General features: G+C 43.1%; 2 protein-coding genes across 2 annotated transcripts; both read left to right on the top strand.

The window, feature by feature from the left end:
* Positions 1-2571: 2571 nt before the first annotated feature.
* Positions 2572-3985, top strand: LOC133926024 (uncharacterized). Its single transcript, XM_062371754.1, has one exon. The coding sequence runs from the start codon at positions 3015-3017 to the stop codon at positions 3684-3686; it is 672 nt and encodes a 223-aa protein (XP_062227738.1). The 5' UTR covers positions 2572-3014; the 3' UTR covers positions 3687-3985.
* An 825-nt stretch (positions 3986-4810) lies between these two features.
* On the top strand, positions 4811-6588 carry LOC133927371 (uncharacterized). Its single transcript, XM_062373813.1, has 4 exons — positions 4811-5392; positions 5492-5576; positions 5755-5882; positions 5974-6588. Exons 1-4 carry the CDS (start codon positions 5060-5062, stop codon positions 6196-6198), a joined length of 771 nt encoding a protein of 256 aa, XP_062229797.1. The 5' UTR covers positions 4811-5059; the 3' UTR covers positions 6199-6588.
* The last annotated feature ends 10228 nt before the right edge of the window (positions 6589-16816 follow it).

Raw genomic sequence — 16816 nt, 5'->3', positions numbered from 1 at the left:
TATGTAGATGATCTAAATATCATCAGCACATAAGAAGAAATAGAGGAAGCAATCTCATACTTGAAGTCTGAATTTGAAATGAAAGATTTAGGTAAAACCAAGTTTTAGTTAGGCCTACAGCTAGAGCATGTGACAGATAGAATTTTTGTACATAAATCAAACCACACTCGGGAGGTGTTAGAGCGGTTTGGTTTTAAAAAATTATTTTCCTCTAAAACCTCAATGGTCGGAAGGTCATTGCATGCAAATCAAGATCCCTGCAGACCTAGAGAAGAGGAGGAAGAAGTATTGGGACCCAAATTCCCATACTTAAGTGCAATATGTGCGTTGATGTGTCTGGCTAATTGCACTAGGCCAGACATAATATTTGCAGTAAACTTACTTGCATGATACATGCAGAGCCCACTAAAAAGTATTGGAATGGTGTGAAGGATATTCTGTGTTACTTGCAAGGTAGCAAATATTTGAGTCTATTCTACAAAAAGAATCAGGATCTAAGTCTGGTTGGATATGCAGATGTTGAGTATATGTCAGACCTGCGTACAGTGAAATCACATACTGATTATGTTTCTTATGTGGTAGAACTGCAATATCCTAGAAATCGTCAAAGTAAAGTCTGTATCTACTTCGATGAACTAATTAGAATTAATAGATTCATATGAAGCCGCACAAGAATACGTATGACTTAAAAGAGTGATCAATCATATCCAACAGTTATATGGTTTGAACACTACTAGCACCCTCACTATTATTTATGAAGATAATACAGCATGTGTTGCACAAGTGCAATCAATATATGTGAAAAGCAAGTTAATGAAGCATATTAACTCTAAGTTTTTTTTATCCTAATGAAATGCTTAATAAATGAAATAAAGGTAAAGCATATCAAATCATATGAAAATCTTGCATATTTATTCACTAATTCTCTCTCTGCATCTAGTTTAAAGATATGTTCGTGGTATTGGGATGATGAGGCTTGGGAGTTGCACATTTTAGGGAAAAATTTTCATGTAATAATGATATGAGGAATTAAATCTTAATCAAGAAGATTAAGTGCCTAAAGTTAATCATAAAGATTATATAAAACATTTTGAGTGGATGTACTTTTTTCCTTTAAATGAGTTTTTCTAAAATTTCTCATGATAATGTTTTTAATGAGGCAATTCGTGTAACCATGTCGCATGCTATGTAATCTTTCTCTCATTTTTTCCCACTGAATTTCTGCGTAGTTTTTTTATGATAAATGTATTTTTCACAAGAAGTGACAAGGAGAGTGTTAAGAAACTTACTAGTAGAGTTTTACCACTAATTGTGGACCGTCTTGTTTTCTTGAAAGATTCAATTATATCTTTTAAGGGTTTTATACTATAAATACAAATATGAAATTCTCATTATAGAACATAGATAAATAATAGAGAATGTTTTTTTCTCTATATTGTGAGAATGTTTTCCATCTACATTTATGGCTCTTTTTTATATGATTATTTATCGCTAAACTACACTCGACAGCAGAGTTCCTCAGCCGTTCACACGTGTGAGCTCTTGTACATCTATGGCCATGATTCGTGTCCATCAGCTTCTTCCAGGTCAGGCATCTTGACCGACATCCGACGTGTTTCACCGTTCCGGAGAGACACGAAAGGCTGCCCATGGTGCTCAAATCCAATGGCCGGGAACGGCGGGAAGGATTCCCATTGGTCGCCTAAGCAAGAATTTTGACCGTTTGATTTGAATCATTTGACCTGATGTCGCTCCGCAGCGCGTGTTGACCCATGGCGGGTCCTACTACTACACAAATGCTGCGACCAAGATAGGGTAATCGCGCCTTTGCTGCTGCTGCTGCATGCTTTTCCTTTTCTTTTTCCTGATGTCATTTTGCCAAAAGGATTTGCAGTGATGATGTAGATAAGATTCCTAGTTAGCCTCACACAGCACCAGACTCGGATTACAGTAGCCAAATGTTAGGGTGTGCAGTGATCTGATCCAGCTAATTATACTCATGAGTCACATATTTAGCTTAGGTTTTAATGAGTGTTATATGCATATGTTCAATTGGAACCACGATTAAGGTCATGTGCTAACTCAATCTAAAAGACTAATTTGATATGTGATGAACTCTCCACCTTTTATGCTATGCTCGTCATCATTAATTTTCGATATGAGACTAAATCTAATAATCTACCTCGTTACACACAACTCGTGTGATCCTGAAGATGTTTTGGACTCATCCGTAACTATACAACCCTGATGATATTATGGATTTACCGATATTAGGTTCTAATTGACTGGTTAGAAAAGTAACTATCAGCAGAATCAATTGATTGATCTACCGACATGATGTACACGATCACAAACGACATCAGTAGCTGTTGTTTATAACTATGACGATATAGCGACAGTTCACATGAGGCAGCAACAGTTCTGTTGGAACCCTGGGAATTGGCCGGTATTGGTATTTGAGGAGTAGCGTTCGTAGTTATGCTCTGAAGATTTAGGATTCGACCGAAACTCGTTAACAAATATCACACGCTCTAGCGTCGTATGTGATCATATACATCATGTCTGTAGACCCATCACTGACAGCTAATTTCTACACCAAATTAACGAGATACTGTATGCATGCATCTGCATGACAGTAGCTGGGCTTTGCATGAATCGGCCGTGCGCCATGCAAATGCAGTCGGATCGGCCAACTCTGCTACTCTAGTCCTCGCAATCAGGCATCAGCTGGTGTTTCCAACACACAAAAAGCCCCAGATCTGATCTGACACTGATGATTTAATACTACTAGACTGAACAAGTTGTAAAAGCAAGCAAGAAGCGCCTTGAGCATGCAGATCAGCTCCAAAAAGGAAGCTGGGGGAGAGAGCAAGGAATGAACCAAGATACCAAACCCTTTCCTTTCCTTCCCTTCCCCAACCTTAACGACCATCCCTTCCTCCTCCCCTGCTTTACCTTGATGCCACTCCTCCAGTATTAATCCTATCGATCGATTCTTCCCGCCCGCGGGCGCCATGGACACCACAGAGAGAGAGCGGAGGAGTGGCCGCGCGGAGATGCAGCCGGGCCAGAACCAGAAGCAGCAGCAGATCTGGGGCCGGGACCAGGGCAAGAGCTCCGGGGTGGTGTGGGCGATGGTGATCCTGTGCACGCTGCTGGCCATCGGCGTCATCGTCACCGGCGCCACCGTGTTCGCCGTGTACCTGCTGTACAAGCCCAAGATGCCGTACCTGCTGGTCTCCGACGCGCGGCTGGTGGCGCTGGAGTACGACCAGGCGGGCACCATCCAGAACCTGGTGCTGTCGCTCACCATCCAGGCCGAGAACTCCAACTCCAAGGCGGACGCGTCCTTCTCCCGCGTCAACCTCGCCGTGGGCTTCCACGGCGCCGAGGTGGCCGTGCTGCGCGCGAGTCCCTTCGTCGTCGCGCGCCGGAGCTCCGTGCCGCTGCGCTACCAGGTGGTGTCGGCGGGGCGGCCGCTGAGCCCCGACGGGATGCGGTACATGGACGGGGCGCTCAAGGCCGGGGTGGTGCCGCTCGACCTCTTCGGCAAGGCGCGCACCACGTGGAAGGTCGGAATCTTCGTGTCGCTCCGGTTCTGGACGCGCATCTCCTGCCGCTTCCTCTTCTTCTTCCCCGGCAACGGCACCGCCATGCCCATCGACTGCCGCTCAAGGTCGCCGTAGCCCGTGGCATCACCCGGATACATTCATTCGTTCATTCCACAGTAGCCATTGATACGTCAATACGCCATATCTGTACAGGCAAATAATAATGCTGGTACGTATACAAATAATCGTATACTTAATCCTCAAGGTGCGAACGAACACGAGTAATCTGTAATTCATTTCTTCTTCCCATTAATTGGTTGTACTTATCGACCTACTTACTGTACTCGGTCAATTGAACTAGTTCGGTTAAAGGCCGTTCCTCGCAATTTCCTTTTTACCTGCGAGCTGTAAATCTGTGATGATAAGATTAAAAAATCCAGCTGGTAAACCAGGAACTGTGTCAACGTACAACACGGTGCAGCATGTAATTTCGTCACTGTTACTGTAATCCGATGGGAATTAAGTATCTGACAGACTGACACCATCGGCTCGACCTGACACCATCTTCTTCTCCTCTAGAAATTGGGCTGGGCCAGGGTTTCTTCAACGCATGTGATCCAAGCCCAGATCGGATGCCACTGGGCCGAGAACCAAGCCCAGCAGTAACCTGATCAAGACCCTATAGAATTAACGAACAACCCATGGTACACGTCACCTGGGCGAGAGGCCAGCCAAAGCCGAGCGATTCGTGTGGCGCTGCGATTTTTACCATTTTTTACTTTTTTAAATCCAAAAATTATAAATATCTACTACCTTATATTTAGGTTTGATGTAACCATATCCAATATTTATATTTTCGTTACAACACACGAACACTTATCTAATACTCCCTGCAGTCGTAAATACTTGTCTTTTTTATTTTTCACAGTATTCGACATGCAACTTTAAATAATATTTTTTATTAGAATAAAGTTATAATATCTAATAAAAATACGATATTATAAAAGTGCTTTTCAAGTACATCTACACATATGATTTTTATATTTTTAGATTAAATATTTTAAAAATTATTGACGTTTAAAATTTTAAAAGGTTGATCAATCTTAATCAAAGCGATAGACATTTATAGTGAAAGGGAGTATATGTTTTATTTATTTTAATTATATACTCGTGTCGCCTATTTGAAGGTTTGCAATTCTATCCACACGTGGCTGCGAGTTCGCATCATCCCGCGGAGGAAGTATCTTCGTCGCCATCCGCCCGGCCAGGGAGGACGCACGGCGTGGCGCGGGGGCTCCCCCCTGGCCTCCTCCGCCAACTTGGATTCGCTGCCAGCCCGCAACGCGACGAGGAACCCGTCGGTGTCCGCGCCCCCGCGGTACACCGAACGTGTCGTCCTGCCTGTGGCGCGCTCCCCCCGCCGCCGCGCTGCTACATAACCACCAGCTCCGCACTCGGCGGGAGAAGGAGTGGAGTGGGAGTGAGCAGTGTCGGCTAGAGCCACGGCAATGAAGCTCAGACCTCTTGGTTGCGGGGCGGCGGCAGTGGCGGAGGGTTTAGTGGGGGCCGGATGCGGCGGGTGGGGGTGGAGACCGAGGCTGAGGCCGCGCGCAAGGTCAGCAGCGGTGTCGCCCAAGTGTTCCCACGCGGCCGCGGTGCACCCGGAGCACCACGGCCACCGCCGCGTGGGTGGGGTGCTGTTCCGCCCGGTGGGCCTGTTCGGGACGGAGTACGGGTCGGATCTGGAGGCGCGGATCGAGAAGGTCATCTACGCCTGCCGCTTCATGACCTTCCTCGCCATTGGCGGCTCGCTCGTCGGCTCCGTCCCATGCTTCCTCCAGGTGCCTACTTGCTCCATCGATTGATTCCCAAACCACTCGGGGTTCTATTTCAATTCCTCCCAATCTGTGAAATGTGAACTGGAGTGTCTGATTCCGCAGGGCTGCGTTTACGTGATGGACGCCTTCATCGAGTACTACCTGCACGGTGGAGGAAAGGTCATCCTCATGCTAGTTGAAGCCATTGGTAACCAAACTGACTCACCTCATGCCTGTTATAAACCTCAAACAAGCACCACTAAACACTTTTTATCTTCAAATTCGGGTCACTAAAGTACAATCGAACCACTTTTTATCGTGTCACTAAATGAATGTTCAAATCTGTACTGATGGCTTTCCACTGTGCATTATTTGTTTCACCTCAGACATGTTTCTCATCGGAATGGCCATGTTTGTCTTTGGGACGGGCCTGTACGAGCTGTTCATCAGTAATATGGACATTGCAAAGTCATCCTCTTACGGCTCCAACCTCTTTGGCTTGTTCAGGCTTCCGGTTGGTTCGGATGCACATCCCTCTCAATGATACTAGAAGCAGTGTGTTGTAGTCAATTTCATTGTCTTCATATCTCTGATTCTGTCTGTAGGAACGCCCCAAATGGCTTGTAATCCAGTCGGTGAATGATCTTAAGACAAAGCTAGGTCATGTCATTGTCATGGTTCTACTGGTTGGCATCTTCGAGAAGAGCAAGAGGGTGACCATCACATCATGCACTGACCTCTTTTGCTTCGCCGCGTCGATTTTCCTCTCTTCAGGTTGTCTCTACTTACTCTCCAGGCTCCACACCACGAAAGGAGGGAGCCATGCCTGAAAAATGAGCCTTGTAGATAAGGATGGGCCTGTTCTTCTGTTGTGCAACGCCCTTGGTTTATTGTTGCGTAATGTAAAAATTAGAAGGGTGGGGGGGGGGGCATCATGTATATTGTAACTCGCTACTTGATGGTGCATATAACCAGTTACCAAAATGGTGTGCAGTGAACTGATTATAATGTTGTCATGATTTTCTTGAGATTTTTTCTTTTCTTTTTAGAGTATGAGCGCTTTTGTGGATTGCTTCAGTATTTCCGAAAAAGAAAAGTTGAGTACGCTCGCCCACAAATGAGTAGTTCGTTAGTTTTAGATCGGCAAGAAGTGCACATATTGCTACTTCTTCTGATGTATTTTATAAACAGATTGGGGAGTGGATAACATTTTTTATATCTTCTTATTCTTACTGCTTGTCTTTACAAATCATTAGGCAGGTAACACATTTCTTTCCATTTTGATTTTCATAAAGGTAGGTGATATGGAAATGCTCCCAAATTACCCCTGGGAAAATTCATGATTTGCCATCCTACTAGATGGCACTTCAAGATTTGCCACCCATTTCTCACTGAACGTGAGGCATTGGGTGGCAAATCCTGAAGTGCCCCTTTGGTAGGTTGTTACTTAAGCATGTGCCCCAGTCCTTATCAATGTGGCTTTGACATAGATACTATATTTGATGTATGAAAGCCTCTTATCTGATGGTATTACATGAGGTTTCTTGTGGAGCAGCTGGCTTGTGAATAAACTGAAACACAGAATCTAATTGTATACATAACCATTGTCATGTATCAAGTGATAAATTGGTGTCCTTATTACTCGATACGCCATTATGAAGCATATATGCTGCGTAGATATTCTTATGATAAATAAGAGGAAGAAAGTTCCTAGATTAGTTTATCAGGTATATAATAGTTTTGACTAGAGACTAACCTGATGCTGCAGTTTGACAAGAAACTACTAAAGCTGATGCTTCAGCTCTGTGATTTCTTTCAGACCGAGTGCCCACACATAGCTATTATATATGGGTGCCGGATGATCGCCTTTAAGGCATGTTTCTGATCTTAAGTACTTATGTATTATTTACAACTCTTACCACCACTCAATGATCTCCAATTGGATGCACCTATGGCTATTGAAGACTGAGTTGGTATTTACCTTTCTCCTAAAAAAAATCACTGAGGAACAACTGACATGGCAAGAATGATGAAAACTTTCATGCTTTATGACCTTTGGTCAAGTTTATGACACTTTTTCTTTGAGTGATTGAATTAAAGGACAGGAATAAATGCAGATTAGTTGTATTGTGCCACAAAGGATGATGGAACGACAAATAAATTATTTTGATGAGTTCCAGCCAACCAATGAGAAGCAAGGTTCCAAACCAAAAAAAGACTTCAAAGTGCCTTTTCCAGATCGAAATCAAAGTTCCAGGAAATTTTAGAAAAATGGGATCCCACAGAGATGGAACAGTTTTGATAGTTTAATGCCTTGCATATATATTTTTAGGTTTGAACATTAGCTGTTGTAGGCTCTTTTCTATATGCAGTGAGGGGCAACGAAATTAGAAGCTCCAACTTGATATTGCTTCCTCCACCTAATGGCCTGATAAGCTCTGATTGGAACATGAATAGTGTTGCATTTAGGTATTCATGTTTGCAACTTGCATGCTTAATGAGGCTTCCATGATATATATAGGATATTTAGTCCTTTGTAACATCGTGCTGCCAAAATATAGATGGCAGAGTGTTATTTGCTAATTTTAGTACAAGTGAATCGACATGAAAAGTGTCGCACCTATATATCTCAAGCTTGCAACTTACATGCTTCACTTATATATCTCAAGTTTGCAACTTGCATGCTTAATGAGGCTTCCATGATATATTTGACCCTTGGTAACTTTGTATCTCCAAAATGCAGACCATGGAATGTTGCTGCTAATTTTAGTACAGGTGGATCAACTAGTGTGCTGAGCAGATGTTTCAGTAGAATAACTGGTTATCATGGGAAGCAGATGATTCATAACCGCATCTTCAGTCCTTGGTAATTCTTGGTAACTTTTTTCGAATTGCTAGGTCGGTTGATTCATTGATGTAATCGTGAAGAAAAGTAGAAAAGGACCATGCTTGCGAGAAGGATGGATTTACATGAAAGCATCAATGTGATACCTGTCAGGCTGTCACTGGGTTCACCCATACTCGAGGCATATTCCCGTCAGTGGCATTAATTTTTCATTATAAATCACTGCATACAGTATACATTCAGGCAGGTGAAGCTTAGATGGAATAAAACCGGATTAGGAAAAGGTGTACCCTTTGGCGTAGGATTTGTAAAAAAAAAATTAAGATCCTGAGACATCCGAATCCTAAACAATTGGCTGGGGATTGCTGTTGTCCTCCCATTACTCAACTCCTTTATACGTGTATCTTTTGAAGTAAATTAGCGATACAATCTGCATATATAAAGAAGGGAGCTGGCTCAAGAGGTGAGCCATCTTAGCCGTGAGTAACTTGCGTACTGAGTTCTCATCCTCCTCTACGCCACTCCAAACTAGCTACCATCATATTTTTTCTTGTAGACCTCATGGCCATTTCATTGAAACGCGTTGTTGTGTTCATGTTGCTGCTCAGTACTATCTTCTTTGTACAGCTTTCCGTGCCAACTCATGCAAGGAAGCTGGAAGTGAGGGCACCTATCAACAGCATGCATCGTTCATGCACCGGAAGGAGTGTTCTGCAGGCGCCTGATACGCAGATCGATTCAACCACTCCAGGTCATAGCCCCAGCATTGGCCATGGCAGTCCTCCAAACTGAAATGATCTGCTGCTTCCTAAGTACCGCCATCCTTGCCTGAAATTTGTATCCGAGTATCTGTAACTTATGTGGTGTTTTCTCAAGCTTCTATGTAGCTGTTGAAACTTGAAAGGCGTAACGCATGCGATGGAGGCTAGCGAAGTTTTTATTTCCTTTTACATTTACCACCAGTAAACTTGAGCATACATGTCTGGATGCTTTATTTTGTCACTCTCTTGTATGGAAGACTTCTGCTCAGCATTGTCTCTGAGGAGCTGTACGAATCTTTAGGCTGTAGCAGTGTGTCCATCGAAAGTTTTTAGTCATTGTTAGAAACTTGAGGTCTACTGTAACCCTGAGCTTGTTCAAAGTTTTGCTGCTATAATGATGTAAACTTGAAGGTATTTACGTCCATTATGAGTGATACTTTGGTTTTGCACATAGTGGCATAGTTGAAATAGCTCTGGATGTAAATATGTACTCTGAAATTTGGTCCATGTCTCTCTATCCTTTGTTTCAATAAACATCAAGTTTGGTGCAAATTGGACAAGAAAAGACTTGGCATAATTTACAGTTCTACACCGCTTGATTTTATAACTATGTAGCATCCCTTGGAGCTCTTAATAATCAGGCATGCCTTTTTCTAAATCCATGCCATTCTTGCTGCGCATGCTTGTGTAAAATAGCCGCTTGGCATGTCAGTTCAAAGTGAGCTGCTAATATCCGCACATTATCTTGTTGCACCGACTACTGAGTATGAAAAAAAAAAAAGAATTTGGTTTGTATTGTGCCCTTGATTTGTTTCATACCTGCATGACAGCTTGAGACTGATGGGAGGAAATTTCTTTCTTTTTCATGAGCTGATGATGGAAGAAAATTTCTGCCTATACTCCAAAATAGATTTCATCCTAGAATATGAGTATGTCAAACTTTATAATCTTCGATCATTAATATGTACACAGCTAACATTTGTCACATGAAGCTGATACTGTTAGATTCATCATCGAAAGTACTTCAGTGTCACTATAATTAGAAAATCTTATGATCAAATGCGTGAATTAGAGACAGTATCGATGTCCTACACGACAAGCAAATTAGATCAGAAGGCGTGGGGATGCACTTGCTGTCAGGCGATGATCCCTACGATGCCGCAGCACGATGTAACAGCTATGGGGGGCCAAAAGCATGCAGTGGGATTAGTACTATGATGTTAAAATATCACGCCAACTAGGTAGGCATACACAAATTAGTGATCAGTGATCACATGGTCCCAGTTCACAAACAAATCACACCGTCCTAGGAAGCACTGCATCGACGTTAATGCATCTCCTTTTGAAAAAGGAAACCCAGTTGTTCCTGAGAATTGACCAGCAATCAGTAGTGACTGAGAAAGATATTCCGAATTAAGGCATGTAAGTGTTGTGATAGGTTATTTTTTAACACATCTCCTTTGTTTGTTTAATGTTTTCTTGACTGATAGGAATCTCCATTAGCTGCGTTCACCCATGTAACAAAGTATCCCCATCTCTAAAAAAAAGAAAGTAACTCGTTAGCTTTTGAAGGAGAAAGTTAGTGTGCAATGTCCTAAGTTCATGATTAAAAATGAGGATGGCCATCCTAAGTTCATGAGAAATATAAGAAGGTGATACAGGTTTAGTGACTTCAGTGCAATTTGTTTTCGTGTATGACTCCGGTGAGGTTCATATATAAGCTTCACTTCAACAACCGCAAGAAATTCTCTTTGATTTGCTAAACATTGTATGCCTACTGAATAACGATGCCACATGCCATTTCCAAGTGTCTTTTTATATAATATATTATGTCATTACTAAACCAATCGAACCAATGCTCCCTGTTTAGAAAAGCACTGTATGTCTTGCCTGATGAATGATGATTCAGTCCATTTCTAGTATTTCCCCAGCCAAAAATGAGTGTTATCCTATAATGCATGCAGCCAAACCCCTTTTTTAGCTTTGACTAGTAATTATTATTAATTTTAATATTGGCTATGAGCATATTATATGACGAGATTTGTGTCGGAAAATACTTTGAAACCGCTATAGATTTTGCCGATATATATTATAACAGAAATTGGTGTTCAAAATTACGTTCTGGAGACGAGGTTACTTGGATATATAACCCATATCATCAACCATAGGGAGTGTTAATCTACATACAGTTGTTCAATCAGCAACTCTCCAACTTCAGTTGTTGACTTGTTTCCAGCAAGAAGAGTGGTTTAGTTAATTTGTTTTACCATTAACCCCCATCAGCATCGAAAAGTTTTCACCGTCGTTCTCCAGTTGTTGGCGTGTGACGAGCTCAGGTCAAACCGACAAAAACAGTAGAGCATCTGCACGTACACATACCACTCAGCCCTGATGCCGCAATGCGTCTCTTTACAGCGAAGAAAACCTCGTGGTTTCCAAAACTTGACCAGCAGCTGCTAGTGCCTGACAAAGTTCTTTCCTAAATGAGGCATGCAGCTAAGCAGTGATATATTATTTATTCTGCAAAGTGTGTGAGGTAATCACCCCACTAGCTTGCATTCAGAAATATAATGCAGGCTTAGTGTGGCAACAAAGTTGAGAAGCTTGATGTGTCCTTGTAAAGCTGCTTTTCTGCTGCACATCTCTGTGTGCATGCTGGACTAGCATAGCCATAGACCAGAGTAGTTCATCAAGTACATATTACAAAATATTCTCTCTATTTTCAAATAATTTGTTTAAAAAATGAGTGCATCCATTAGATGATCGGTTGTTTCTGGGAGCTGTGAACAATGGCTGAAGGAGTCGTCCGGGTAGTCCATGACCTTTCCTTCGAGCCACGGTCCAGAGGTGACCATGAAGCCCAAGCCAAGCAAAGAACTACACTTTCGCAGGCACCCACATTTTTTCAGATTAATTGAGCACCCCTTAACCTAATGGACCCTTGAACATGACTTCATAGGCTGATTTCGCCTAGTACTACCTAGAAGTATTTCATCTCCAAAGAACATGATCAGGTTCATTAACCAGGACGACGAAGCTCAGCTGCGACCAAAGTCGAATGAACTGAGCGATCGCAGCAACGGATAGAGGCCCAGAGATGTCCCGCACCCAGCTGTAGTTATGCCAGAGATGTAAAATACTTTCAAAACACTATATATTTTATACTTTTAATAATACAATTATAAGTAACAAAGAACGGAGTGAGTATTGGTATTTCATCTCTGGATGTTGGGCTACGTGGCGCAATGTTGGGCTACTTACATCTTGTGCACATCTTATAAACCTTTTCAACTTTGAGGATTCAGATATTTGCCTTGATCACACCTGAAAAGATCGATGCGCAGCTTACCTCACATGTTGTGGGCTATCTTATCCATCACTTTTATACAATTAATTAGTTCGTAAGTACGATGCTTTTGTGGCACCATTGATTGTGGATCTCATGATCATCTCCTCCATCTACATCATCTTCATAGTTTTGTATTCTTGAAAACAAAGGCATGGCGATTAAGACAGACAAATACCACTCAGAGCGACATCATCTTAATAGTATATTCTACAACTAGTTCTTGCACTACAGTAACCACTACAACTACGAAAATCCTGTCTTTGATTGTCTTGTATGGAATACAACATGCTAGGCAGCTATCTCTGGGCTATTTTTTAAAAGAAAAAATAAAAAGATAATGCCGAAGAGAGGAGTTTGTAATATTTTTTAAAGAAAAGAAGAGTCAGTCTAAGGAAGCAATGTCTTGGAACAGTTGTAGTAACTGAGTTTGTTGCAATTGAATGCCAGTGCCAATAAACTCCACTGGTTCAACAGCTATGCGCGTTTCTACATGAATTTCTCCTCGCTGATGAATCTCTTATGCAAGCAAGAAGCCAAGAACACATGATATGCTGCCTTCTCTCTCTCTCTCTCTCTCTCTCTCTCTCATTCAATCATACTACATCATGAATTCTTGATGCATCTAACATTTACCCAGTTGGTGCCCGAATTAATATTTGGATCTTTTGCAGTGTTGATCATTGATCGAATGCTTAAATTTTGATGGCTTTGCATGGCATCAATCAATGGCTTCCAGAGCCGTTTCGTCCTACCCTGAAACCTTTTGACCATGGAGAGGAGAGTGCGCATCATCAAGTGCATGCATCCGAGAACAGATTAATTGCCATGGCTCGTCGCACCATCCTTTTAAGGATCACCGGCAGCTGTGCGCACATCACACTTCGGCACTTCGCAGCACTGCATTCTTGGGTTCGTCTTCCTCTCCGTCTCCTGCTGCTGCGCAGCTCACTCTACCTGGCGCTCTCATGGCTTCGCTTGGCCAGCTTGTCCTCGTCGCCGGACTGGTCTTCCTGGTGCTGACGGCCCAGGATCATGTCAGCCATGGCGCGGCGAAGGCAGCCGCTGCTGCTCAGGCGCCGGAGGTGGTCAGCCCACCCGCGCCACCGTCGTCCGTGGGGACCATGCATCGGCGGGCCCTCCCTCCGTCCGGGCCGTCCGACAATCGGAACTCGGTGACCACCCACGAGAAGACGGCGGCGACCCGCACAGACGGCCCTCGCCTCGGGGCGCCGTGACGCAGCCGGCCTGGCGGATTCTTGTCCTGGATAAAGAGCTTGCCTTGAGCAAACCAGCTGCAAGATCTCGTCGTGCTCCGGCCGAGATCTCAGGGCTAGCTTATTTAGTGTTTTGATCTTCTCTGTGCGAGTAGTAGTGATTCCGTCCTCTGCTAGAAAGAAATTTTCGTAGATTCCATGGCTTCTGCGACACTATGAGTGTACTCCTGATTGGTTTCCTCGAGTCTGAACTCTCTGTAAGATCTACCAAATTTTCTTTCCAGTGGAGAATGGAAGCTTCCCTTCACTCATCCTAAAGATTAAGTTCTTATTGTCCTCCTCCTTTTTTTGGTATTTCTTTTAGTTTATTTTAAGCTGGTGTGTTTAATTGGGAGTGCTTGGCTTGGTGCTCTACCTGATGACATCAAAGGCCACTACTATGTTGTTGTCTTTCTATCTCTGCTCCTGGAGAAGAGACCTAAGAACAATTTGTGTTGGAGATGAGCAGAAACTATTGGTGTTGGAGATAGTTTTCCAGGGGGATTGTCCTCTTCTTTTGCTGCTCAGGTGATCTGAGATGATTGGCCGTTCAGAACTTCAGTAGGTACACAAAGTTTAGAGCTTCAGGTAGAGTCTAGGTACTAGTAATAGCGGCACCATGAGACTTTGGGGCCGAATGTGGTTTAGGAGCACAACCATTGATAGCACCCAAATTACACAAAACAAAAGAAACAAGCAAAATATAGAACTTGTGAAAACAACAAGCTGGGCTAGCTTCAATCCTTCAATTCAATGATAATGGAAGAATATCATAAAATTCACGGGAGGGTAGGATTACAACATCCAAAAAGGTACACATGTCTTATTCCTGAAAAGAAACATCGTGATCGAGTTAATCCAAAGGTTTGTGGATACCAACACTGAAGAATAGGTGCCCTCACACATAACCTTTGAAACATAGTAAATTGCATATGCTAACCTTGAGGAACAAGAGAAAAATATGGAAATCATCCATCACTTTTAGGGTTTTATGATAGCGTCATCACAATAAATAAGGTATCGTGTTGTTTTGTAACGTAATATTCGGTAAGCGTTACGTAACCTAAACTCTTTTAGGGTTTTATGATACCGTCATCACAATAAATAAGGTGTTGGGTTGTTTTATAACGTAACATTCTGTAAGTGTCGCATCATATAACTTTTAGAATTTTATGATTGCATCATCTCTAGGTGTCGTTAACTACAAGATACTATTGAAGCTATAAATGCCCTAGTCCGACAAAAACAAACACTTGCACATAGATACAACCCTAGATAACGTTGTTATTTACGAGCCCTTGAATGAAGCATAATGGATTATACATGTAAAGTCTCCATAAACATTAGCTGTACATGTAAAGTCTCGACAAAAATTGACTCCCTCTATAAACGACAAGGTTGAATAATACCTTCGCATCTATTCCATACGTTGCTAAAACATAAAAGGCCAATATACTCTCTATTTCACTCAATATATAGCTGAGACTATAGGTCGCCAAAGTATTTACAAAAGTATACTTCTAATTTACAGATAAATTTGCATGGAAAAACCATCCCATTATATGCATCTTCTTCACTTAGATAAGATGTCATACTACTTTATATATATATACCTACCATGCTACTACGGAATACGTAACCAAACACAAGTATGAGAGGCATTCGGCAGATGTTCTCATAACTGACTATGAGAACTATGCACAATTCAAGAAACCAAAAAAAAAAATTATTAACTACACTTTACACGAGCTCATATAGAAAAAAAGAAAAAATCATCTAGTGTTTTTCTTCGAACTCTTGCATCCCTCAACTCTATTTCGTCCTTTACTATAGATTTCTAACGACTGTGATGAAATTCTTGTAAAATTAATTCTTATAAAATTTATACATTCCAAATAGGGTCTTAAGAAATGAAGAGAGAATAAGAGAAATACCTCAATTTCTAGTGAGCGAGTGCTACTAGCATTGGCACCACCTGCCGATTTGAATAAAAGTTGCAGCTTCGGCGACGCCGTGACCCTGGAGGCTGGACACCACGTACTGGAAGACCAGGTACATGCCGCCGCCGGCCGCGGCGTTCCACCTGCAGGGGATCACGCTCGGGTGCTGCCTGCTCCTGGACGAGACCAAGGCGTCCCACCCCTGGCTGCTCGACACATGGCTCGCGGCAATGGGCGGCGGCCGCCGCCACCCCGGCCTGCTGGTGACGGGCCAAGGCAAGGCCATGGAGGCGGCGGTCGCGAGGGTGATGCCCAACACTCGCGCGCCACCGCTTCTGCCAGCGGCACATCCTGGGCCGGTGCAAGCAGATTCTGTCTGAGGCGTATGCCAAGCATGCCACTCTGAAGGCTGATCTCAAGAAATGCGTCTGCGCTCGGTGACGGATGATGGATTCTGTCTGAGGCGTATGCCAAACCTGGAGAACGTGCTTAATATGTGCAATCTCCACGAAAATTCTTGGCTTCAGTCAGTGTATGATTCCAGGCAGCAATGGGCTCGGGTGTACCAGAAGGGATTCTTCTTCCCTGAGCTACTCAAGTCGCAACGATCGGAGAGCCTGAACAAGTTCTTCAAGGCGCATTTCAACTCAAAGACCCCATTGCTCGTCTTCATCTCCAGGTTTGAGCAAAAGCAATGGCATTGCACTTTGAGAAGGAAGCTGAAGCCGACTTTGAGACACTGTACTTGAAGACTACCTTGAAAATACCTTCTGTCTTTGAGAGGCAGGCCCTGGGCATCTACGCAAGAGCAGTTTTTGACTTGTTCCAGGAAGAGTTTATCGAATCGCTGAGCTATCACGCTGATAAACTCCAGGGTGGAGTGGTCCGTTTATTGTGGCCAGAGAGGAAGACATTGGGCGAAACTACCTGGTCACCTTCAACCAGTCAGACAAGCAAGCAAAATGTTCATGCTCCAAGTTTGAGTATGCTGGTTTGTTGTGCAGGCATGTGCTAATGATCTTAGTGGTGGGGGTTCGGAGTCCTATTTAAATTATTAAGATGCTACTAAACTCATCATACCGGAACTTGGAGCATGAAGCTAGAAATACTAATGGGCCGGAGCTGTGGGCAATACTGCACTGGATGAGCGACCACTGGAGCCCGGAGTTAGCTCCTCAGAGTGCCTAGTTGCTTGGTACAATGATCTTTGTTGGAACGGTTTGGCACACGCAATGAGAGGAGCCATGTTGCCGGACGTTTACAAGGTTGCTAAGGCTGCACTTAAGAAGGCATTCACTGA

The sequence above is a fragment of the Phragmites australis genome, chromosome 8 (genome assembly GCF_958298935.1).
Source record: "Phragmites australis chromosome 8, lpPhrAust1.1, whole genome shotgun sequence".
NCBI classification, from domain to species: Eukaryota; Viridiplantae; Streptophyta; class Magnoliopsida; order Poales; family Poaceae; genus Phragmites; species Phragmites australis.
This window is presented reverse-complemented; position numbering and strand designations above follow the sequence as displayed.

Excerpts from the sequence above, each read along its gene's own strand:
- LOC133926024 (XM_062371754.1), top strand. The coding sequence starts at position 3,015 with ATGGACACCACAGAGAGAGAGCGGAGGAGTGGCCGCGCGGAGATGCAG.
- LOC133927371 (XM_062373813.1), top strand. The coding sequence starts at position 5,060 with ATGAAGCTCAGACCTCTTGGTTGCGGGGCGGCGGCAGTGGCGGAGGGT. Across the intron at positions 5,393-5,491 it reads CCGTCCCATGCTTCCTCCAG|GGCTGCGTTTACGTGATGGA; the intron begins GTGCCTACTTGC and ends CTGATTCCGCAG. Across the intron at positions 5,577-5,754 it reads CATGCTAGTTGAAGCCATTG|ACATGTTTCTCATCGGAATG; the intron begins GTAACCAAACTG and ends GTTTCACCTCAG.